The following is a 26,589-nucleotide window of genomic DNA, read 5'->3' as shown; positions in this document are numbered from 1 at the left end:
GTGATCTGACATTCCTCATGTCCACTTTCCTGCCTGTTACAACCCCTGCGGAGGTCATGGAGTTCCCGTACAAGTAATGGGATGGGGCTTCGTCTTTAACAAGGGGAATCCACATAGTGTAAAAACCCAGACCTGAGTGTAGGTTGGGGCAGGAGAGTCTTCGGGGTGGAGAGAGATCTTGTACGTGTTAATAAACCTGTCTTTTGAATCCTATCCTTTGTTCCATGTGTGTTCATTTTGATTCATTTTGGAAGGAGTAACAGGAATGCAGAGTACTGGGCTAATGGTAAGATTCTTGGTAGTGTGGACGAGCAGAGAGATCTCGGTGTCCATGTCCATAGATCTCTGAAAGTTGCCACCCAGGTTGATAGGGTTGTTAAGAAGGTGTACGGTGTGTTAGCTTTTATTGGTAGAGGGATTCAGTTTTGGAGCCATGAGGTTATGTTGCAGCTGTACAAAACTCTGGTACGGCCGCATTTGGAGTATTGCGTGCAGTTCTGGTCGCCGCATTATAGGAACGATGTGGAAGCATTGGAAAGGGTGCCGAGGAGACTTACCAGGATGTTGCCTGGTATGGAGGGAAGATCTTCCAAGGAAAGGCTGAGGGACTTGAGACTGTTTTCGTTAGAGAGAAGAAGGTTAAGAGGTGACTTAATAGAGGCAGACAAGATGATCAGAGGATTAGACAGGGTGGACAGTAGGAGCCTTTTTCCTTGGATGGTGATGGCTAGCATGAGGGGACATAGCTTTAAATTGAGGGGAGGTTGATATAGGACAGATGACAGAGGTAGGTTCTTTACTCAGAGAGTAGTAAGGGCGTGGAATGTCCTGCCTGCAACAGTAGTGGACTCGCCAAGATTAACGCTTTTTAAATGGTCATTGGATAAACATATGGATGATAATAGAATAGTGTAGATTGGCTTTAGATTGGTTTCACAGGTTGGTGCAACATCGAGGGCCGAAGGGCCTGTATTGCGCTATAATGTTCCATTGTTCACTCTGTGCAGATTCTACACTCCCGTTCCCCCTAACCCTTGATCCCCTTCCTGATCACAGATCAACCTGGTGCAGCCTTAAGTATACTATTTATGACAGCAACAACCATGGAATTTGTTTTCAAGCTGAAATTGAGCAATATTCAGAGTTTCAGAATTAAATGGCACCCTGCGAATCCCATGACCTGTGATTCAATTGTGTATCTCTCTCTCTCGCTCTCTCTGCCATTCCCCCTCTTCATGACTTGGGTTCTTGTATTTGATCATGGAAGCCTTGTTGGAACTTACTTCATTCTCAGCTGGAATCCAATTAGCACGACAAAAGGCCCATTTCACAACTGCATTAGTTAAAGAGCATGCATACAATTAGCACTGTAAGCACATAAATTGGTAAATGTAAGGGATTAATGAGGTGCAAATGTATCCAGTAATCCATTGAACTGATTCAATTGTCCGGTGTGATTAATATGCTACATGGGATGCATTGGAAATTAACACTGAATGCATGGGGAAATGGTTGGCAGTATAGGTTGGTCCCCATGATCAGTATGGATGACATAAGCAGTGGAGACTGCAAAACAAAAATGCACTATAATGTTCTTGTCCAAGATCTTGTTTAAGCCTGATCAAGGAAAGGGCAGCACGGTGGCGCAGTTGTCTATACTGCTGCCTCAGGTTCGATCCTGGCTCTGGGTCACTGTCCCTGTGGAGTTTGCACAGTCTCCCCTTGTTTGTATGGGTTTCGCCCCCACAACCCAAAGATGTGCAGGCTAGTTGAATTGGCCACACTAAATTGCCCCTTAATTGGGAAAAATGAATTGGATACTCTAAATTTTTATTTAAAAGCCTGATTGAGGATACTGGGCTGGTTTCTTCAGTTCCCAACCCCCATGTTGGACAGTGGTGCGCGATTCGCTGCCGATGAGATTCTATACTCCCATCGCTTGTCCATGTGTTTTCCCATTGAAGTCACCCCATATACCACTGGGAAACCCGCCGGGGCAGGAGTGTGCTGAAGTGAATCCCAATGGTTGGAGAATTCCAGCCATTGTGTCTGATTTTCACCTTCCCGCTTGGTGTTGGAAAAGCTTCAAAGGAGAATGATTAGATTGATACCTGATTGGAATACCCATAGCCCACAATAGTATTAGAGAGCTTTACTATCAAAAAGCATAAATACTGGGGAGTTTCTTTGAGGTCATCTAATCATACAGTACAGAAGAGGCCTTTCGGCCCATTGAGTCTGCACTGATAAAACTACACTAAATCTACATTAATCCCTCTTTCTGGCACTTGGCCTGTAGCATTTCAAGTGCTCATCCACATACTTTTTAAAGGTTGTGAGTTTTCCTGTCTCTACTATACCCCCAGGAAGAGCATCCCAGACTCCCACCACCCTCTGGGTGAAAGATTTGTTCCTTAAATACCCTCTTAGCCTAGCTTTAACAAAGAGTCATACAGAATTGAAACATTAGCTCCCTTTTCTCTCCACAGATGCTGTCAGACCTGCTGAGATTGTCCAGTTTTTCTATTACTGTTTCAGATTCCAGCATCCACAGTATTTGCTTATACCCTCTGAACCTCCTGCCCCTCATCTTAAAATTTTGCCCCCTGGTTATTGACCCTGCAACTGAGGGGAACAGCTGTTTTCTATCCACCCTGTCCGTAACCCTCATAATCTTATACACCTCAATCAGTTCCCTCTTCAGCGTTCTCTGCTCTAAAGAAAGCAATCCAAACTCATCCAGCCTCTTTTCATAACTGAAATGCTCCATCCCAGGTAACATCCAGGTGAATCCCCTTTGCACCCACTCCAGTGCATTCAAATCCTTCCTATAGTGAGGTGACCAGAATTGCACTCCAGCTTTGACCTAACCAAAGTTTTGTTCAGTTCCAAAATAACCTCCCTGATCTTATAATCTATTTCACAACTGACAAAGGCAAGTGTCCCATATGCCTTCTTAACTACCCTATAACATGTCCTGCCACATTCAGAGATCTATAGACAAGCACCCCAAACTCCCTCTTCAGAGTTTCAAGTATCCTGCCATTCATTGAGTTCTCTTTTGCCTTGTTACTCCTTCCAAAGTGCCATACCGCACACTTTTCAGGGTTGAATTCCATCTGCTATTGACCTGCCCATCTGACCAAACCATCTACAGTTTTCTGAAACCAAAGAACTTCCTCCTCACTATTACCACCCTACAAATCTTCATGTTATCCGTAACCTTACTTATCATTACCCACCCACCCCCCCCCCCCCACCCCACCCCACCCCCGCATTCTCATCTATATCGTTTACATATATCATGAACAATAAGGGACCTGATCTCTACGGTACTCCACTGGACACCAGCCTTCTACTACCACCCTCTGACCCCTAAAACCAAACCATACAACTTGCCAAGTTATATCGGATCCCTTGTGCTTTTACCTTCTTTTTCAGTCTCACATGTGGAAACTTGCCAAAGGCTTTGGTGAAATGCATATAAAGTACATCAACTGCACTACCCTCATCTACACACCTGATCACCTCCTCAAAAAATGCAATAACATTTGTAAGGTATGACTTTCCTCTGGCAAATCAATGCTGACTGTCCATGATCAAACCTTACCTCTCCAAGTGGAGATTCATTTTCTCCTTCAGAATTTCCTCCAGTAGTTTCCCTATCACTGATGTGAGAGTCACTGGTCTGTAATCTCTTGGCTTATCCTGACCACCTTTCTTGAAAAGTAGAACCACATTAGCGGCCCTCTAATCCTCTGGCACCTCCCCTGATCCAGTCCTGAATATTCCCAGATATCCAGGGTTCTTTGGGCTTGTTGCTCTTGCATTTTACCCAAAAGGGAACATGTTTGGCCTGTACTCTCCCCATATCCTTTTTGAATGCCACTCTGCTGTAGGTTTTCCTCCAAGAAGCGGTTCCCAGCCTACCTTAGTCTCATCCTGCCTTATTCTAATAAAATCTGCCTTCCCTCAATCCAAAACCGTGTTTTGCAGACCATTTTTTTCCTTTTCCATAACAAACTTAAATTGTACTGTGTTGTGGTCACTATCACTAAAATGTCCCCCACTGCCACCTCGAGCAGCGTGGGGGTATCTGGCCCAGGGGGGTGCCCCAACGGTGGCATGGCCCACGATCAGGGCCCACCGATCCGCGGGCAGACGTGTGCCGTGGGGGCACTCTTTCCCTCCGCACCGGCTGTTGTTAACCTTCGCCATAGCCGATGCGGAGAAGAACCCCCCTGCGCTTGCGCTGCTGGCGCTCCTGCGCATGCACCAACTTACGCCGGCCGGCGAAGGCCCTTCAGCGCCATTTGGCATGGCTCTCAGCCCTTCCGAGCAGGCTGGCACAGCGCCAAACACTCCGTGCTGGCCTAGCCCCTGAAGGTGAGGAGGATTCGACACCTTCAGGGGCCCGACGCCGGAGTGGTTCACACCTCTCCACGGCGCCGGAGTGGCCCGCCCTACTGGTTTGTGGAGAATCCCGCCCCATGTCTCTATGATCGCAACAATATCACAATTCCAGGTGTCGATCCAAACCCTTAAATCATCAGTCTTACGTATAATACTCCTCGCATTAAAGTAGAAGCCATCCAGCCTTGCCTTATTCCCTTAAAACTCGACATGGCTGAACTCCCTCTGACTTGTTTCCCCTCCTCTGAACGAGTGTAAACTCCTCCCAAGAGCACTGACAAACCCACCCACCATGATTCGGGACCCACTCTGGTTCAGGTGCACACCGTCCCATCTGTACATATCCCGCCTGCTCCAGAAAAAGACCCAATGATCCAGAAATCCCAAAGCTTCCCTCCTGCAACAACTCCTGAGCCACACATTCATCTGCCCTATTCTCCTATTTCTGTACTTGCTAGTTCCTCAGAAGAGTGAAAGGATAACACTTTGTTCATGTGGGCAGGTTATTTTAAGGAGAATAAGTAAATATGTGTGTAACTTAGCTGAGTGCAGGTTAGATGTACTTCAAACATTCAACAGAGAGCTGAACAGGTTTGTGACCATGGCTGAAATGATAGGGTACGAGAAGCTGGAGTGATGTTCTTCACAGCCATTGTCTTTTTAATCATTTTGATCCCCTTGGAAGGTTGGAGATGAATTAGCCATAGCATTTTCTTCTCTGAATTTGCCTTGGACTTCTCGTTATCCCTGCTTTTCCTCTGCCCCGAAAGGTTACATAATTGCGAGCAGATGGGGAACATTGGAGACTATGGGGGCGATTCTCCCAAAGGGAGACAAAGTGCCGACGCCGGAGTGAACACCGGAGTGTTTCACTCCAGCGTCGGAGGCTGCTCCTCGCCCCCTATTCTCCCACCCCCAGGGGGCTAGGAGCAGTGGCGCGTCAATCTCGCGCGCCGGGCCTTGGCGCCTGCATCAAAGTGGCGCCACCTGAATGATGCGGCCGGCGGCGCCTAAATGACATCACCCGCGCATGCGCGGTTGCCGTCCTAACCTCCGCCGCCCCGCAAGACATGGAGGATTGATCTTGCGGGGCGGCGGAGGGAAAAGAGTGCGTCTTTCAGAGACGCCGGCCCGACGATCGGTGAGCACCGATCGTGGGCCAGACCCCACCTGAGCACCCCCCCTGGTGCTCGATCCTCCCTCCGCCCCCCACAGGCCCCACATGCAGTGGCCGCACGCTGTTAACGCCGGCAGCGACCAGGTGTGGTTGTCGCCGGTGTGAATCGGTCGGATTAGGCAGGCCGCTCACCCCATCTGGGCCGGAGAATCGCCACTCGACCGTTAGAAATGGCTAGTGGCGATTCTCCGAGCGGCCTGTTGTAAAACGTGACACGCCGTTTTTGGGGGTGTGGGAGAATCGCGGGTGGGTGCCAGGGCGGTGTGGCGTGAATCGCCCGCCACTCCCGCGATTCTCCCACCCGGCGTGGGGGTCGGAGAATCGCGTCCCATAATGCTGACACACAGTGGGCGCGATTCTCCCATATGGGGAGAAATCGTAAGGCTGGCGTCAAATCCGGGCGGGTTTGACGCCAGCCCCCCCCCCTTCCAGACCGGGAACCGATTCTGGTCCCCGGTCGGGGCTAGCATCCCGACGCTGTGAACTCCGGCATCGCGGGCTTAACGAATTTCGTTAAGCCCGCTTGCCAGAGTTAGCGCCGGCTGATGCGTCATAAGACTCCAACCCGCGCATACGCGGATGACGTCATCGCGCATTTGCGCGAAACCCGCGCATGCGCGGGCCGGGATGCCCCTCAGCCGCACCGCGAATGGATACTGCGGGGCGGCGGAAGGACAAAGAGTGCGCGGGCATCGGGCCCGCTGCCCGCGATCGGTGCCCACCGATCGCGGGCCCATGGCACCCTTGGCACGGCCGTGGTACTGCCGTGCCAATCGGTGCCATGGTTTTAAAAATCGACAGTTTACGGCCGTTTACGGCCGTTTTTACGAATGGCCAGACCAGGTGTGTTTGCCGTTCGTAAAAACAGCCGTAAAGGGCTGGGAACTCGGCCCATCCATCAGCTGAGAATCGCTGCCGGCCGTAAAAAAACGGCGGCAGCGATTCGTATCGGGAGTCGGGCGTGGGGGGGGGGGGAGAATAGCGGGAGGGCGTTGGAACAGCGTGGCCGTAAAATTTTACGAGCCACGCTATTCTCCGCACCGTTGGGAGTGCGGAGAATTCCGCCCAGCATGCTTTTATAAGTCTAATAGCATCTGTGGAGAGAGAATTCTTTGAATTATCCAGACTTGAAATGTTAGCCCCTTTCTTTCTCCACAGATGCCGTCAGATCTGCTGAGATTTTCCAGTATTTTCTGTTTTTGTTTCAAATTCCAGCATCTGCAGTAATTTGCGTTTATCTGTATGCTTTTATAAGTCAGTGGACCAACAAGCCTTTTCCTGTCCATTGTTCTTGTGTATTCATATATTTCAAGACAGAGTTTGCAGCATTTTTAACAGGTCATTTATCATATCAGTTTAATTCTGCTGCCACACACCAAATCTGGTATTAATACATTGGAAACACGTGATGCTGAGCATTTTCAAATTCAATATCATTTTTTCCAGTACTATGCTAGCACGCAAGTTATTAATGCATTTCATTCCCCCAAAGCCTAAGTACTGTTCTGCCAAAAAATAACACTCTCAAGTTTCTCCAGTGAACTTCACTGATAGAGTAGCAGAAATTCAGCTGATTTGGGGATGTTGGCAGTGAGGGTTGTTGTGGGTTGGTTTGCCATAGGAAATACGCCTGTGCCTCAATGGTGAAACCCATGACCCAAAAATATTGAACTTACTTTATTGGTGACTGTGTAGCACAGGAGGTCCCGGCAAAATGTAATAAACAAATCAGGCCTTGGATGCATGCCTGCCGGGGTGTGCTCAGGGAATGGAGTTCAGAAATACAAAGTAGGAGATTGCGGGTCCAAGAATTTCCAAGGGGTTGGGGGCTGGATTCTCCAATAGGGGCTATGTCCCCATGCCGGCGTGAAAACCTGCACCTACCACTCTGGCACCAATGGCCCCCGAAAGTGAAGAATTCCCCCCTTTCTAGGGGGCTAAGTTGACGGCAGAGTGGTTCCCACAGCGCCAGCCGGCGCCAAACGGCCGGCTCGAGTTCGCACATGCGCAGAATGGCCAGCGTATTTCCACGCATGCGCCTGTAGGCGGCTCTCACTGGTAGAGCAGTCGCAGGCACGCACTGTTCTAGTTGATTAAAGCCACAGTTTACATCTACTCTCTGTTTCGCGTGAATTGATGGTCGTATCAATTTAATCGACTACAACACCACAATGGAATCGGCCCTCAAGCCTGACTGACTGGCACTCGACCCACAAGCTGCGGAGGACAAAGGGATTTTTTTCGCACTGGCTCCACTGTTTTGAGGCCTACGTCGCCGCCTCCTTCTCGCCTTCCGTCTCCGACGATCAGAAGCTGAGCCCCCTCCTCACCCAGGTGAGCCATCGAATCTCTGTACAACTCGAGGTAGCCTCCACTTATGCTGACGCCCTCGCGATACTGAAGCGCCTATACATAAGGCCAGTGAACGAGGTGCAGCCCAGAATCTCCTGAATACTTGCCGCCAAAGCCCCGGGAAATTGCTAGATTTCAAGATGGCCGCCATCTTGGACGTCATCTTCCTCACCGCCCGACACGTGCGACCGACAAGGGTCGCCATCTGCAGCGCCATCTGCAGCGCCGCCCGCCACATGCGACCGACGGGGGCAGCCATCTTGGGACCACACCAGCACCTCCGACCACGCCAGCTACCCGCAACTCAGCGCGGTCACCCTTGACAAGTCGCGACCCAAATACCTCTGGAGCTCCATGCTGACCGTCCGGGTCAATGGACATGAAACGCCTTGACTGTTCGACTCCTGGAGCACAGAAAGCTTAATTCATCCAGACATGGTAGGGCACTGCTCGCTCCCAATCTTCCTTGCACATCAAACCACCTCCCTCGCTTCTGGGTCGCACTCGGTGCAGATCCGGGGATGCACTATCGCAACCCGTGCACTAGACCCTTAGGGGCCTCACGGTAGCATGGTGGTTAGCATCAATGCTTCACAGCTCCAGGGTCCCAGGTTCGATTCCCGGCTGGGTCACTGTCTGTGTGGAGTCTGCACGTCCTCCCTGTGTGTGCGTGGGTTTCCTCCGGGTGCTCCGGTTTCCTCCCACAGTCCAAAGATGTGCGGGTTAGGTGGATTGGCCATGCTAAATTGCCCGTAGTGTAAGGTTAATGGGGAGATTGTTGGGTTACGGGTATACGGGTTACGTGGGTTTAAGTAGGGTGATCATTGCTCGGCACAACATCGAGGGCCGAAGGGCCTGTTCTGTGCTGTACTGTTCTATGTTCTAATACAGGGTGCCGAGTACGCCGATTTTAAGTCATATGTACTCCCCGACCTCTGCTCTCCTCTCCTGTTGGGACTGGACTTCCAGTGCAACCTCAGGAGCCTAACTCTGAAGTTTGGCGGGCCCCGACCATCACTCACCATATGTAACCTCGCGACCCTGAAGGTCGACCCTCCCCCGCTCTTCGCAAATCTCACTGCCGACTGTATGCCAGTCGTCACCAGAAGCAGGCGGTACAGCATCCAGGACAGGACTTTCATTCGGTCCGAGGTCCAGCGACTGCTGCATCTGAGGGGATCATCGAGGCCAGTAATAGCCCCTGGAGAACTCAGGTGGTGGTCGTTAGGACTGGGAAAAAAGAACCGGATGGTTGTAGACTACAGCCAGACCATAAACCGGTACACGCACCTCAATGCGTACCCCCTTCCCCGGATCGCAGACATGGTTAACCAGATTGCACACTACTGGATGTTCTCCACAGTGGGTCTGAAGTCTGCATACCACCAGCTCCCAATCTGCCCGGACAACCACCACTACACGGCCTTTGAGGCAGACGGCCGCCTCTTCCACTTCCTCCGGGTCCCCTTCGGCATCACAAACGGGGTCTCAGTCTTCCAAAGAATGATGGACCGAATGGTGGACCAGTACGGGCTGTGGGCTATATTTCTGTACTTGGACAACGTCATCAGCTGCGGCCATGACCAGCAGGACCACAACGCCAACCTCCAGAGATTTCTCCAAACAGCCCAAACCCTTAACCTCACTTATAACAAGGAGAAGTGCGTTTTCCGCACAACCAGACTAGCCATCGTTGGCTACGTCATGGAAAACGGAGTTCTAGGACCCGACCCCGACCGTATGTGCCCCCCTCCTGCAACCCCCCCTTCCCCACTGCTCCAAGGCCCTGAAAAGGTGCCTTGGGTTCTTTTCCATTGGGTCCCTAACTATGTGGACAAAGCCCTCCCACTAATCAAGGCCACCATCTTCCCACTGGCATCTACTCTCTGTTTCGCGTGAATAGATGGTTGCATCACTAATGTAATCGCCTATGGCCCGTGATGTTTTCTGGCAGAAGGCCTTGTCGGCCAGGAGGTCCGTGTCCAGTCCCCATGTGGGGCGCAACCATCAACCATAGTCACCTGGTGGATGCGCCCCTGCACCCTGGGGTTTCCCTTTGTTTGGGGGCCGTCCAAAATGGCCATGGTCGCCGCTCTCACCATGAGGTCGGGCTCCTGCACTCCGGGGTTTCTCTTTGCCCAGGGTACTTGTGGCATCATCTTGGTTCCTTGCCCTGCTCCATGCCTGCCAAGGCCTGTGTCTTACTCGCTGCCTCACCTTTTCTTGTCTTTTTGTTCCCCTTTTGTTCTGTGCGTCCCCTCCATCTCAGTTCTCCCTCCTATCCTCCACCTGTCCCCCTTCTCTCTGTTCCCCCCTTATGTTCTCCCCCCCACCTTCTGCCCTGTCCCCCCCCTCTTCTGGCCAGACACCCCCTCTCTCCTGAGAAGTATGCCGTGACTTCCCTTATTGCTGGCCTTCCTATGCCAGCCCTCCTCGTTCGTACGGTGGCTCCCCTCCCAGTGCTGGTTGAGTCGTGGCTCTGTTTTACCTGCCCATCTCCACCCAATATCTCATCCCCTTGCATGCTTCCCCTATTCTCGCTCACTTTTTCCTGTTTCCCATCTTCAACCTGAAAAAGGAGACAAAAACAAAAGTGAGGCGGCACACTGCCATGCAAAAACATAGTCCACATTACAGTCTTTGTTTTAAGTCCATTCTCCTCTCTCATTCCCTTTCTTCCTCTGTCCATGCCGCCTTCACTGGTGCCACGTCTGCTCTCCCTCCAGGTTGTTCATTTTTATGAACTCGTCGGCCTCCACTGGGGTGCTGAAGTAATGTCCCTTCCCCTGGTATATTACCCAGAGTTTGGCTGAGAATAGCATGCCAAATCGCACTCCTTTTTGCAGAGTGCCGATTTTGCTCTGTTGAATTCGACCATTTTTTTTGCCAGGTCCACCCCAATGTCTTGGTAGACCCTGATTCTGTGCTTTCCCATAAGCATGACTTTGTCTGTCAGGCCCCGTTCAAGATTATTTCCCGGTCCTGGAATCGGTGTAATTTTGCAATTATTGCTCTCGGCTGCTCCCCAGCTTTGGGTTTAGGCCGGAGAGACCCGTGTGCCCTGTCCATCTCTGGGGAGTTTGGAAAGCCTTCCCTCCCAACTAGATTGCTCAGCGTTTGGACGATGTAGCCCATTGGGTCCCTTCCCTCAATTCCCTCTGGCAGGCCCACGATGGGGACGTTTTGCCACCTGGACCTATTCTCCTGGTCCTCGACCTTCCCTTTAGGTTCCCCTGAGCTGCCACCAACCTCTTCAGCTTGGCCTCCAGAGACACAATCCTGGGGGGGGGGGGGGGGGGGGGGGGGGGGTGTGGGGGGGGGGGGGGGGGGGTGGGGGGGGGGGGGTGGGGGGGGGGGGTGTCGTTGTCCACTCCGGCTCCGCCGTTCGGGTCAGCGATCTTCTCCCTTCCTGGTTCGCCTGGGTCTCCGTCTCGCCTTGTGGGGCCGCTGGTCCATCAGCCCGTTGCTCCTGCCCCTTTCCTCCGCTTCTGCTTCTGCCTGCTCGCCATCCCCTCAAGCTCCTTTTTGCTGGCATTTTCTTTCCTTCTCGCGTTGTTGATTCCATTTGTATTTGCAGGGGAGTTTTAGGTGGCGTTTAGGGCCAAAAACTCAAATAAATTCACTGTGTTGGGCCCAACTGGGAGGAGAGCCACCTGATGTGCGTCCGCTCAGCACATGGCCGTCGCCGGAAGTCAACAAACTGCATCTGTCATTAAAATAATGGCGGGTTTCTCCAGTCCGCGTGATTCTTGGCCACATGCCGTTTGCTGGTGGTGGAATTCTATCCTCCCGCCATTGTCAATGGGATTTCCCATTGAAACCACCACATGCCACCACGAAACCCGCTGGGAAAAGTGAATTACAATGACTGGAGAATTCCAGCCAACATGTCTTCCAATTTTATCAATGTTTTGTTTGATGGTAAAATAAAGAAGAAAGCATTTTTTTACAACTTTACAACATTCCAAAGTGCTTTACATTCAATAAAGAATTTTTTCATAATATTAACTCTTATAATGTAGGGAATGTGACAGTCAATTTGTGCAAAGCAAGTTCCCACTGACAGTGATGTGATAATGTCCTGATAATCTGTTTTCAGTGATGTTCGTTGAGGGACAAATATTGTCCGGCACACCAGGAAAATCTCTGCTACTCTTCTTCCATTGGTGCCACTGGGATCTTTTACATGAGAGGGAAGACAGAGTCCTTGGTTTACTTCAGAAAGATGGTACCACGAACAGTGATAGAACATAGAACAGTACAGCACAGAACAGGCCCTTCGGCCCTCAATGTTGTGCCGAGCCATGATCACCCTACTCAAACCCACGTATCCACCCTATACCCGTAACCCAACAACCCCCCCCCTTAACCTTACTTTTATTAGGACACTACGGGCAATTTAGCATGGCCAATCCACCTAACCCGCACATCTTTGGACTGTGGGAGGAAACCGGAGCACCCGGAGGAAACCCACGCACACAGGGGGAGGACGTGCAGACTCCACACAGACAGTGACCCAGCCTGGGACCCTGGAGCTGTGAAGCATTTATGCTAACCACCATGCTACCCTGCTGCCCCTAATGTGCTACCTCTACTGTACTGGAGTGCCAACCTGGGTTATAGTAAGACGTCTTACAACACCAGGTTAACGTCCAACAGGTTTGTTTCAAATCACTAGCTTTCGGAGCGCTGCTCCTTCCTCATGTGAATGAACATGAGGCAGGAGCAGTCCTCCGAAAGCTAGTGATTTGAAACAAACCTGTTGGACTTTAACCCGGTGTTGTAAGACTTCTTACTGTGCTCACCCCAGTCCAACGCCGGCATCTCCACATCATGGCTAACCTGGATTATGTTCTCAAGTCCTCTAATGAATTTGTGAGTTTAATATTGAATCATGTATACTCTTGGTGACCTTGAGTTTGATCTATGGTCAGCGTTGAATTGGCTCCCTCAGCTGCTGAATTGGCGGGCTAGGAAGTCAACATACCAACCAGGGATGCTGCTCCTTATCACGGTCCAGTAACCCACGCAGGTAAGGGTGATATGGAAAGACAGATTGACTTTTCAGCTTATATCCTTTCCAACCCCTGCCAACATTTTTCTGTGCTTCTCTCTGAAGAATATTAGTGGATGAGTGGCAGAGGTATTACAATACTTAAATATGAGATGGGGGAGTTGGGAAGAAAACTGAAAAAAAAAAGTTATTTTCAAATTGCAAATGATTGATGACATCCCTTCAAGAAATATCAGGACAGGCCTTTTGCTCTTGCATGTACTTTTATCTGTGGTTGTTTAAAAGGAAGCCTAACATTTTTGGGGGGAGTTTAAAAAAAAAATTAGAGTACCCAATTATTTTATTTCCAATTAAGGGGCAGTTTAGTGTGGCCGATCCACCTACTCTGAACATCTTTGGGTTGTGGGGGTGAAACCCACACAGACACGGGGAGAATATGCAAACTCCACACAGACAGTGACCCGGGGCCAGGATTGAACCTGGGTCCTCAGCACAGTAGGCAGCAGTGCTAACCCCTGGGCCACCGTGCTGCCCTTTGGGGGGGAGTTTTTAAAGTAAAAATATCCTGTTCAGGCTGTTCTGGTTAAATGATTATCTTGAAATGGGTTTTTTGGAGAAATTGCAAAAGTTGCTGAATTTATGTAATCCATCTTATAGAGTGTACAAGACACAGTGGTTTGCTGAAAATAAACTTTGCACTCTTTTTTTTCCTCTAAAGGTGATGGAAGTTTGCCTAGAATTTCATTGACGAGTTGATTTACAGTCTCGTGGGCTGGACAATGGTTTAGAACAACCCTTGTTATCAGAATGGTGCATTAGGATGAACCTCCAGACCCTGTGACGAAAGCTACTGAAGGGAGTGGGCGCGTGTGCTCATCACACATTCTTGTGGTCAAATCAGATGGCGAGATAGAGCCACTGACTCGCAGTCTTCGGACACCAAATATCTCCTTCCACGCATGGGCTTCAGTCCAACCTGAAAGGGGGGGAGAGAGAGAGACCCTACTATCAGGAGCAACTGAACATTTCCTGCATGTGTCAGTGCAACGTGGGCTGTGAGACATAGGAAGCAATACTGAGCCTTATCATTGAGTCACAGAAGGAAAACAAACTCTTGGCAACATTACATAAAGCCAGTGAACTGTCAGAACAACTCGTCAGGAGAAGCAGTAACTCTTTTTTTCCGAATGACCAGGCAATTGAATAGTCAAAGAACCAGAGAAAGAAAAGAAGTTGGTTCACTTTTGGGAAGCTTTTCCTTTTTTTAATTTGTCCTGAACATACTTTGTTTTGCAAAAAGCTCAGTTGCAGCTGGAAACCATCAGGATGCTATCGAGCTACTTGTCACCTGTGAGTTATGTCTGTATTTTTCTGGCTATGTCAGGGTACAGCTCTTACAATAAAGCCACAGACAACTTAGACAAGCGCCACCATCGCATTCAGCATGGTCCGTGCAGCTATACGTTTCTCCTTCCAGAGATCGAGAACTGCCGACCCAGCCCAGATTACCGCATGTCCAACTCCCTCCAGAGGGACGCTCCTTCACCAGTGGAACCCAACTGGTCCCAGAAGCGGCTGCAGCAACTCGAAGGCATCTTGGAAAATAACACGGAGTGGCTGCACAAGGTAAGAGCCATTGTCGCTAACACCCTTCTTGCATCAGGGAGCAGTTTTGTTCGACTTGCCCCAGCCAATGCTCTCTCAAAGCCACGTGCCAAAGGAGCAGCATTTAAATTTAGGCACTCTGATGTTGTGAGTCATTTTCAGAATGTTTTGAGTATCTGCGTAGGTGGATTGATTATGTATGGATACTGAGGAGCTATTAATAAGTGCAGTAAAACATTGCTGTAGAAATTGAAACAAAAGCTTTTGACATAAACATAAAACAGAAATAGTCCTTTCAGAAAATAGCATTGTGTCGCTGAGGCTGCTGCAGTGAAAGCTGAATTGCTTTAAAAATCTTTGTGGAAAATGTTGCATTTAAATGTGAAAAGCATCTGCTACATTAAATGAAGCAAAGTTTGAAAGGTCAAACGTGTCTCCAATATGAGGATCTCAGCCTGTTCAGAATTATACTAAGACTGACAAGTTTAAAGCTTGTTGATATTTTAAGTTCAGGAAATTATAATGCAGGTATCAGTAGGTGACTGGGAGTCATCACCAAGCAGTAATTTAATCAAAAGGATTAGACAGAGTCGTAAATTGTGTAGGTGATGCTGGAGGGATTAATACTGGTTATGTAGAAACCTTATGATTACCTCATTGCTCCAAATAACTTGCATCTGCTTTTAGGTATATCCTTTTTTTTAATGTTAGTTTACTTTTTCTGGTTTCGGATATAATTTGTAAATATTGCTGCAATCATTGCTCATATTGCTTGTCAAGAGGACTCAAGTTCCTTGATGTGAGATAGTTTTACAACAAGAGAATGACTGACAGCACATTTCTCAGTTGGTTACCCAGAAATGTCATGCATCCCATATATATTATCAGATCTCTTTGTTCCTTGGTTAATTATTCTCTATTCTTGTAAGTTAGAGGACAATAGTAAGTTCGAGGAAAATAGTTTGAGGGACGGCTATAAATGGAAGGGTATTAAAAAGTGTTCAGGTCTGAGGTCAATTGAGTTTTGATATTTATATTTTGCTGTTCAGTTTCCAAGGGTTCGGAGGAAGCTGTTTTTCACTCAAGTGTATGGCAGCCTACCAGACACAGGCCACTTTGATATGGAGTAAGTCTATTTGGCAGCATGGTAGCATTGTGGATAGCACGATCGCTTCACAGCTCCAGGGTCCCAGGTTCGATTCCGGCTTGGGTCACTGTCTGTGTGGAATCTGCACATCCTCCCCGTGTGTGCGTGGGTTTCCTCCGGGTACTCCGGTTTCCTCCCACAGTCCAAAGATGTGCAGGTTAGGTGGATTGGCCATGCTAAATTGCCCTTAGTGTCCAAAATTGCCCTTAGTGTTGGGTGGGGTTATGGGGATAGGGTGGAGGTGTTGACCTTGGGTAGGATGCTCTTTCCAAGAGAGCCGGTGCAGACTCGATGGGCCAAATGGCCTTCTTCTGCACTGTCAATTCTATGTAAAAAAAATTCCTGTTGGACACTTGACACAGCAGGTGTCTGCAGGACTGCTTATATCTTACACCTGGCAAATAAATGATGTATCCTCTCAAAGAGGAGAAAAGAATTGTGATTTTTTTTTCATCATATATATAGGAGTGAAGGGGAAAAGCACTTCAGGTCAAAAGCCTTCCCCCATGGTACTGTCTCCTTTGACAAGTCACCCCAGAAAGTAGCATTCATCCTGTAGTTAGAAAGACAGATCACTTCAGGGTCTTCCATCTAATGTATCGACTTATGGATTAAAAAGGAAGTTGTTGAATGTATAACCTGGACTAAAATCAAGTTTTGCTGGAAACTCATCCTTCTTCATCCGCTGAATCTGTTATCTTTGAAAGGAAGAAATCATGAATCTGCCAATTAGTATTTCGGGTGTGGTGTCATGCAATATAGAATGGACAAGCACAATGTGTAGATTTATAACGTGCACTTTGTAATGTGCAGCCTGAATCCATTGTATCTGCGAATTATCATTTAATTTTGGGACATTTACTTTTAAAGAGCCTAAAAAATAGAAGGTGAATTCTGGGGATGTGAAATCAAAGCAAACAATGATTAAAGCTGATGCATGAAACATGCCAGAAGCATACAGCACAATCCAAGCATCTGTAAAGGGAAAAGAAAGGTTAATGTTTTGGGTGGAGACCTTCATCTGAACTCTGACAAACTCTGATGAAAGCTCCAGCCCAAAATGTTAACCTTTTTTCTCTTATTACAGATGCTGGCTAACCTGCCGAACGCTCCCAGCATGTTCTGCTTTTGTTTCTAATGGAAGAGGAATGGTAGCTGGGTACATGGAGGTTGTTACTTATTGACTGAGACTTTGAGGAGCAAAGCGGGAGTCATCAGGCACCGGGTGATTGACAGGCCAAACTGTGAACAGTGGAATATCAAGTGATTGACAGTCCCATGTGTGAACAAGAAAATTGTGTTTCAGTAGAATGGGATATTTGAAGCGATCTCTAAAGCAGAAGAAACAATTGGTCTAACTTGATTAAATTACATGTTTGACAGACAGCCTCAGATACTATGAAAATATTGTAAACATCATATCAAATAGACAGCAGAATATAGACGATATTTAGTCAGTAAGCTGGTGCCTATTGTATATGAAGTTAACCATAACACGTTGAACTATCCATCCAAAATTAGGCGATTAACTTTAGGCTAAAGTTTAGATATATATTAATATCCATGTGCAATATACATGTCCCAATTTTGGATTTTTGTCTGATGTTTTATGATCTCTCCCGCGTGTCAAATGTATAATTCAGCATTTATTGTGTTCGCAAATATCTGCAAATAAAATCCTGTTGAACAAAAGGTTCAATATAAATACTAAAGTGTTTATTCAGTTATCATATACCATGTTAATAAAAGCAAATTATTGTGAATGCTGGAATCTGAAACAAAAACAGAAAATACTTGACAATCTCATAGGTCTGACAGCATCTGTGGGGAGCGAAGGGAGCTAATGTTTCAAGTATGGATGACTCTTTGTCAAAGCTTTGACCTGCTGAGATTGTCCAGTATTTTCTGTTTTTGTTTCATGTGTTTATCATGTACTATCATGTGTTTGTCATAATCCAAGTAAGAACATTAGAAATTAGAGCAGGAATAATCCACAGTGACTCAAGTCTTCTCTCATTAAGATTGTGACTGATGTACAATTTCTTTATCTTGCCCTATCACCAAATCCCTTGATTCCCTTAGAGTCCAAAATTTGTTTGATCTTATTCTTGAACAGACTCAATGACTGAACATCCACAGTCGTCTGGGAGAGAGATTCCAAAGATTCATAATCCTCTGATTTTCTTTCCCCCTTAGATTGATCCAAAATAGCCAACCCCTTATCCCAAGACTATGGGTGATTTTCATCTTGGAGTCAGGAATCAGGAAGAGGTGGGCTGTTCTCTGACTTTCCAATCCCACGTCTTGCCTGGTAGTGCCCATATGCTCTATTTTCATGGCATGAGTCAGGGATGGGTTACCTTGGACCTGCCATCTCCCAAAGTAGGCCTGAGATGGAGACGGATGCTGAGACAGTGGCTCAGATCTTAAGATCAGTGCAAGGCACCTCCTACCTCTCACCCCTCACTCCTTACCCATCCATTCAACCTCCACACACCCTTAACACTCTTATTACTCCATACCCTTACACGCTTACTCCCTCTCACCACAGGACATCTTACCCAAACTCACCCCTTAATCCCCTCAGCCCCCAGTCTATACAACCAATATCCAATATAAACAGAACACATGTGTCCTACAATAACATTGAAAGGTGTTTGAGAAGTTCATAACTGTGTCAATATAAACAAACTATGCTGAAATATCCCTTTAAGTCTATTTCTCTTAATAGTTCATCAATCCGTCAAAATAATCAAGTTCACATTTCCCTTGATAGCTGTGTCAACAACCCCTAATGAGCAGAATCCTTTACTGGGTTTGAAATTCAGCCATGCATGCAAAATGAGATTCATTGAATGACTGTCTCAGCAATGCCTCTTCAACTGAATATATTAAACTCTTTGAAAGCAGCCAGAAGCTCAGCCATCTATCAAAGCCTTGAAACAAGCAAATAGATGGCTAAGTTAAACTTGAAAGATAGTGAAAGCTCAGTCAGATATGAAAATTTTTAATCCAATAAAAATAGCTAAGCTGAATGTCAAAGAAAACAAGGGGGATATTTCACATGCAATCTGAATTTTACTATTGCGCAATGTATAATTGCACTTTATCCATATGAGTAATGTATTCAAATTAATCTTAATACTCTTCCATGTTCACAAAGTTGTTCATTGCCTTGACAGCTTTCCAGATATCAGGAATGACAATTTGGCAAATATATTATCTGGTAGTCATTTACCTTTACAAAAAAAAACGCCTATCATCATTCACTGTATTTAAATAATTTAACTTATGCGACAGAATTGAATTATGAATTCTGACATAAGAACAACTTTTTGTACTCACGTTCCATACAGTTTCCAGCTGTAAAGCATGACTCCAACATCTCCGTGTTGATGTGAAATACAATGCCTTCCAAAACTGGTCTGACCCCATGGAAATTACCGATGGTGCGAAATTTCCACTTCCTCAATGAAGTCAATAATGTCGGGACATCGGCATGCTGGCTCCCGACCCACCTCTTCATCCCGTGCCAATGAAAATTGCTACTGTCAGACTTGGATGCAAGAAATGAGACTTGGGTCCCAACCATCATTTTTAAACCTCCATGTTGGAATGGGAAAATCCAGCTCTAAGACCCCTAATTCTAAACTCTTCAGCCCAGATTCTTAGCACTTATACTGTTAAACCTGTTGAGAATTTTACATGTCTAAAATGTCACACTTCAGAGTCACACTGCCATAACAAATGAAAATGAACATTTTAAAAAGTTATTTTTGAACTGGAGCCAAGAATTTTCAATTACTCACTGTCCTTTAAGGCTTACAACCAGCTACAGTGACCTAGCTTTGCCTATATAATAGATATATCTGTATGATGGGCGGTATTCTCACCCGCGCCCCCACCCCCCCCCCCCCCCCCCGCTGGGTGGGAGAATCACTGGCGCGCCGCGCAAATCGCGTCACGCCGCCCCAAAACCCACACGCGACTCTCCCCCCCCCCCCGCCCCCCGAAACCAGCGCCGCGCGAATCATGCCGGGCCGCTCGGAGAATCGCTACAAACGGCCAGCGGCGATTCTCCGGCCCGGACTGGTCGCTGGAGTAAAACACTCCGGTTTTTATTACGGCACTTAGACTCCCATTGGGAGAATCCCGTCCACACCTGGTCGCTGCCGGCGGGTACTTGTCGCGAAGGCTTGGGAGGGAGGCCTTCGGGGGGAGAGGGGGGCTCCCCTCCGTTCCCGGGGGGGCCTCCGATGGTGTCTGGCCCGCGATCCGGGCTCACTGATCGGCGGGCATGCCTCCCCCCCCCCCCCACGGGCCTACTTCCTTCCGCGGCCGGCCCCAGAACCCTGGCGTCATGTTGGTGAGGGGCCGGAGCACTCCTCGAGGTAACCGTTCATGCGCTAGTTGGCGGCGGCCAAACTGCGCATGCGCGGGACCCTAGGTTCTGCGTCATTTACGCGGCGCCGGGTCTCTGACGCCACGCCGGAACCCCGCCCCCGTAAACCATGCGACGCCCCTATTTACTCCGGCATTAGCGCCCGTTCCCAGACCCCTATTCTCCCCCCTCCGTGGGGCTAGTAGGGGCGTCGCGCAGTTTACAGGTGCGGGGCCTCGGTGTGGCGTCAGAGACCCGGCGCCGCGTAAAAGACTTGGCACCTTGGGTCCCGCGCATGCGCAGTTGGCCCAGTGCCAACTAGCGCATGCGCGGTAACCTCGCGGAGCACTCCAGCCCCTCACCAACATGGCGCCGGGGTTCTGGGGCTGGCCGCGGAAGGAAGTAGGCACAGGGAAGCAGAGACCGGCCCGCCGATCGTTGATCCCGATCGCGGGTCAGACCCCATTGAAGCCCCCCCTTCCCCCCCCCCCCCCCCCAGGCTGCCCCGCCAAGCCTTTGCAACGAGTACCCGCTGGCAGCGACCACGTGTGGACGGCGTCGGCGGGACTCGGCCATTTACGCGCGGCCGCTCGGCCCAAACGGGCCGGCAAATCGCCGCTGGCCGTTTGCGGCGATTCTCCGAGCGGCCCGGCACGATTCGCCTGCCGCTGGTTTCTGGGGGGGTCGGAGAATCGCGTGCGGGTGTTGGGGCGTCGGGGAGGGGGGAGAATACTGCCCATAGTATGTGAACATGAGTCTAATATTGTCATAAGCCACAAAATTTGCTCATTGGTCCATGATAATTTATTAACACTGTGAACAGATCAAACCTTTGAAAATCAAACAATTCAGCAACTTTTTTTGATTAATTTTTGCTTTCTTTTTTTTCAACAAGCAATATTTTTCCCATGTGTCTACCAATGCACAATGAAGGACAACCCCTCTGCATAGAACTCCACAAAGCAGCTGAGTTTCCCTGCCCACCAAGTCTAGCTGGCAGGTGCTGGAGTAACCAATTTCCTTGCCTTCCCCCAGCTGTTCCCATACTTTGCCACACCAATTGTTCCATAATGAGGTAGTGATCCAATTGAATGGGTGGAACAAGCTTGAGGGCTGATGGTCTATACCTGTTCCTATTTTTCAATGTAAACTGGAAGTGAAGAAACCATCAAGTGAGTGGTACAAAGGGGCAGCATGGGGGTGTAGTGGTTAGCACTGCTGCCTCACGGTGCCGAGGTCCCAGGCTCGGTCCCGGCTCTGGATCACTGTCCTTGTGAAGTTTGCACATTCTCCCCACGTCTACGTGGGTCTCAAACCCACAACCTAAAGATGTGCAGGGTAGGTGGATTGGCCACGTTAAATTGCCCCTTAATTGGAAAAATGAATTGGGTACTCTAAATAAATAAAATACATTTTTAAAAAGTGAGTGGTACAGCCACTTCAGTTTTGCGCAAGTTACAAATTGTATACCAGCTCTACAAATAACAATAAATTCTTTGTGACATATTACTTTAAACTGTGCCACTCCTACTCTTGGACTTCCATCCCTACCTCAAGAAAGTTGGCCGTTCAATGATTTTTATATTCATCTTCTGTTATTTTTTTGCAACCTGGTGGTACCTTGACCAGTGGATCTTGCCTATTCACCTAGATCGCTCTCCAAAAATCTAAATTATTTTGATTATTTTGACAGTTAGGGAAGTCTGTTCAGCAAAATCCTCTTCACAAGTGATTCAGATATATTACAATTCAATACGCTGAAGAACAATTGATATTTAGGCCTCTTAAAAACTGATGCCCCCCATATAGCGTTGCCAGCTCTGGCTGGATACATTCTGGGAGCTGTCACCTGACTGCCTATCTTCAACTACCCCCCCTACAGACTCCTGGGACTGAAAGGAGCAGGAAGGAATCCTGTCCATGCAATTTCACGCTCCCCCTGGTGTCTTTTGAGGTGCAGGGGGAGCATGAAATTGCATGGACAGGATTCCCTCCGGGATCCCGTCTGCTCCGCCCTGGATGCAATTCTATGGTGGGGTGGGCAGAGGCTCAGACTGGAAGCCCACCCTTGGCCCTACTGAGGATCATAAGCAGCCTTTTAAGGGCATTTTCCCACCCAGCCTCAAATCTTCAAGCTGGCGGGTACATGGTATCTTCGGGTGGGAATGAGGAAAAGTTGATATTCTCAATCTTGGGTGAAAAGACTGGATGCCTCCGGACTTCCTTATCCTCCAATCTATTCCCCCTTAACCCATATGCACCCCTCATTACCTCCAGGACATCCCCTACACTCCCCTCCCCAGGACCAGGCAGCGTGCTGCAATGCCTCTTCTGGCCAGCAGGGGGCTGGAGAGCTGCTGACCAATCTGCTTGGCCGACAGCTCTCCAAGGCGGGACTTCCTGACAAGTGCGGTCTGAAGTCCCAGCTTCTGCCAATCAACACTCAGTTGACTGTAAAATGCAATGGGCTTGTCAGAGTCAGCCCCCTGACTCTCTGGATTGTGGGGGATCAAGCCTGTGCCATCCAAAAAATCCAGGCCCTGGTCTCTCAGCCATGTTGTGAGCAGCAGAGCCCAAGGCTTCCCCACTCCTGAGGGACAGGCACTCACTACATTTCAGGGTGAGCCCCGTTTCTGCCTTGCCTCCCAGCCAGCAGCAGGTGGCCTTCTGGTGGGCACTAACCCTGCAGTGCAGAGCACCCCAATTGTACTTCCTTCCATCTCAGCAGCGCTGTAGCTGACAGCAAGAGTGGCTGCCTCAATTTGGCTCCAGGGGCTGTCATCTTTACCAGAAGTAGAACTGATAGAACATAGAACATAGAACAGTACAGTACAGAACAGGCCCTTCGGCCCTCGATGTTGTGCCGAGCCATGATCACCCTACTCAAACCACGTATCCACCCTACACCCGTAACCCAACAACCCCCCCTCCCTTAAACCTTACTTTTTAGGACACTACGGGCAATTTAGCATGGCCAATCCACCTAACCCGCACATCTTTGGACTGTGGGAGGAAACCGGAGCACCCGGAGGAAACCCACGCACACACGGGGAGGACGTGCAGACTCCGCACAGACAGTGACCCAGTCGGGAATCGAACCTGGGACCCTGGAGCTGTGAAGCATTTATGCTAACCACCATGCTACCGTGATGCTCTGCAAATGTCCGATGGCCATCAACTCCAGGACAGCTGAGACAAAAGTTTCAGCTCCCTGCTAACCCCATCCACTCATACATCCATTAACATTTTGCGTGTCGTAAATCTTCTGAATTGCTTTCAATGGGCGATAGATGCTGATTCTGTTAGACTTCTGGCCAATCCAGGAGGGGGTGACAAGAACATGTCGAGTGATTTAGAGGGACCTTGTATCCTGGGTGAACTTTGTTAAAAAGTGAAGAATGACCCCGACTTCCTTTGGTGTGCACTGTGCATATTCCTGCTGGATCCCACTACATTTTGTGTTCATTTAAACATTGCAACATTTAAGTTAATACATTCTGAATTTGTTTTGTTGGTGCAAACCGCTATTGAAGCAAGACACAGTTAATGTAAAACTAATAATCTGGAACAATGTATGAGAAGGCAGGGACCAGTTTATCTCAGGCACTTTATCATTTAGGGCTGGAGAGAGCACTGCTTTAATGTGCATCTCTCTAGTATGTTCAGATCTAAAATCTCTGTTTGATTTGGTATTTTATTGAATACAGCAGGCGCAATCTAACGGCCTTTCCGCACCCGACCCGGGACAAGACAAGGCCAGACTATCTCGTGAAAGGCCGCTTGCGCAATTTACAATGCTCGTTACGCCTCACAAGATGTAATGAAATCTCACGAGGCACCATGATTTGGATCTGACCCTCAATGGCGAGATTCAGATTTGCTTCAGCATATTTTCTGTGCTCTGCTTGTAACTGGAATAATTTAAAACCTCAGTTTACAACGGTGACCATAGCATGATGAGTTCTTTTACTTTTTGAACAGCATTTTTGTCACCTTAATTTGTGCCAGTGGTTCACTTGATCTAAGTACCTTTCACAGTCCTGAAAGAGCATCAGAAATCACGGGCGGGATTCTCCTGTAATCGGCGCGATCGCCGGAACCCAGCGCCAAAAACGGCGTGGATCACTCCGGCGTCGCCCCCTCCCAAATGATGCAAATTCTCCGGCCCGGAATGGGCTAGTAGGGGCGTGACGCCATTCGCGACGGCGTCACCCGCCGCGGACGCATGATGTCACAGCACAAAAGACGCCGCCGCCCCCGGAGACCCAACAAGATGGCCGCCCGCCACGCCGCTCCCAGGTTCCAGGAGCGCGACATCGAGGCACTGCTGGACGCAGTAGAGCAGAGGAGGGAGGCCCTGTACACCAGACACAGCCGCAGAGTTGCCCCATGCCTCAGCCGGCGCCTGTGGAGAGAGGTGGCAGAGGCCGTCAGCGCTGTGGCTGTGACACCAAGGACAGGCGCCCAGTGCCACAAGAAGGTGAATGACCTTGTCAGGGCAGCCAGGGTAAGTACACCCCCTCCCACCCCCGATGTGCGGCACACCCCCAAACCCTAACCCTAATGTGTTGCGCACTTCTGCCAATATACGCACACCAACTGGCCTGCATGTATATCCCTGCCTAACACTGTTGCCCTTTATCCCTGCCACCCACCCGCCCGCCTCCCCCACAGGAGAAGTGAGCACACAACAACAGGGAGCATGAGAGGACCGGAGGGGCCCAGCTGATGAGAGACCACTCACCGTTCATGAGGAGAGGGCCCTGGAACTGGCAGGCGGACCCGAGGACCGGGAGGTTGCTGATGCAGAGGTCGGGGGTGCACCACCAAGTGAGACCCCCCATGGCCCATCACCCATCCCCCATATCCCCCCTCCCCCATATACCCCATATCCTCCCTCCCCCGTATCATCCCTCCCCCATACCCACCACATACCCCCCCCATATCCCCCTATCCTCCCTCCCCCATATTCCATTCCCCATATCCCCTCCCCATATCCCCCCTCCCCCATATCCAAATATCCTCCATATCCTCCCTCCCCCATATCATCCCTCCCCCATACCCCCTATATCCTCCTCCCCATACCCCCCATTTTCCCCCTCCCCCATAACCCCCTGCCTCATATCCCGCCTCCCCCATATCCCCCATATCCTACCTCCCCATATCTCCCATATCTTCCCTCCCCAATTTCCTCCCTCCCCATACCCCCATGTCCCCCTCCCTCATACCCCCATATCCTCCCTCCCCATATACCCCCTCCCCATATCCTCCTTCCCCATATCCCCCCTCCCCTATATCCCCCATACCCTCCCCCCATATCCTCTCCTCACATCCCCATATCCTCCCCATATCCTCCATATCCCCCCTTCCCCATATCCCCCTCCCCCATATCCTCCCTCCCCTATCCCCCCTCCCCTATATCCCCCCTCCCCTCCCCATATCCTCTCCTCATATCCCCCATATCCACCCCCATATCTCCCCTTCCCTATATCCCCCCTCCCCCATATCCCCCATTTCCCCCTCCCCATACCCCCCTCCCCATATCTCCTCCCCATATCCTCCCTCCCCATATCCTCCCTCCCCATATCCCCCCTCCCCTATATTCCCCATAACCTCCCCCCACATCCTCTCCTCATATCCCCCATATCCGCCCCCCCCCATATCCCCCCTCCCCCATATCCCCCCTCCCCCATATCCCCCAATCATTGCCTGCATGTCTATTCATGCATGCTGTATTGTTTATTGCAGGACCAAACGTTGAGGCACCCGTCTCCGCGTATGCCGACCCCCCCCTAGGACGTTCCAGGGCAGCCATGAGACAGGTTGCGGCCCAGCCCCTCCGGCATGTAACGCCCCCAGGACGCCCCAGGGCAGCCATGAGACAGGGACAGGCCCAGAGCAACAGGGAGACGACGACCGCATCTCATGACCTCAGCGACGAGGGGAGCAGCCACAGGCCCCCGTCGCAGCCGAGCCAGGACACTCCTACCCAGGACACGACTACCCAGGACACCCCCATCCAGGACACCGCTACCCAGGACACCACTACCCAGGATACCCCTACCCAGGGCACCCCTACCCGGGACACCGACACACATGACACCGAGAACGGGTGGACAGGAACCGCCACCCCAGGGGACCATGGACTCTGGGTCGGACGAAGAGCACGACACACCGCCACTGCTATCTCCAACACCCTTCACCATCGCAGAGACACTCACCTCGGTTGGGCACTTTAGTGATGAGGCTTCTGGTACACTAAGTAGTGCGCACAACACAGCCGTCCCGGTACAGCAGGTGGAGGTAGGAGCAGCCGAGGGGCCGGGAGGTCGGAGGGCATCCCGGCGTAAGCAACCATCTGTCGCCCAGACGGGTCTCGGGTTCCTGGAGTTACCACAGCCACCCATAGACCCGATGCAGTCACAGAACCAGGGACGATCGAAGGGCGTGACGGCAACTTGCGGCGGCTGCAGACACAGGTGGAGGAGTGCAACCGCGTC

At 49.7% G+C, this 26,589-nt stretch overlaps 1 protein-coding gene across 1 annotated transcript in view; it reads left to right on the top strand.

Annotated features, from left to right (window-relative positions):
• The window catches only part of angpt2b (angiopoietin 2b), a 278,028-nt gene that overhangs the window by 24,186 nt on the left and 227,253 nt on the right, over nucleotides 1-26,589 (top strand). Inside the window, exon 2 of the mRNA XM_038801179.1 lies at nucleotides 13,675-14,582. Coding sequence (XP_038657107.1) covers nucleotides 14,283-14,582 — 300 coding nt within the window. The 5' untranslated portion in view covers nucleotides 13,675-14,282. The remainder of the gene's footprint in view (nucleotides 1-13,674; nucleotides 14,583-26,589) is intronic.

The sequence above is a fragment of the Scyliorhinus canicula genome, chromosome 1 (genome assembly GCF_902713615.1).
Source record: "Scyliorhinus canicula chromosome 1, sScyCan1.1, whole genome shotgun sequence".
NCBI lineage: Eukaryota > Metazoa > Chordata > Chondrichthyes > Carcharhiniformes > Scyliorhinidae > Scyliorhinus > Scyliorhinus canicula.
Note: the sequence above shows the minus strand (reverse complement) of the source record. Positions and strands in the feature narration are given on the sequence as shown.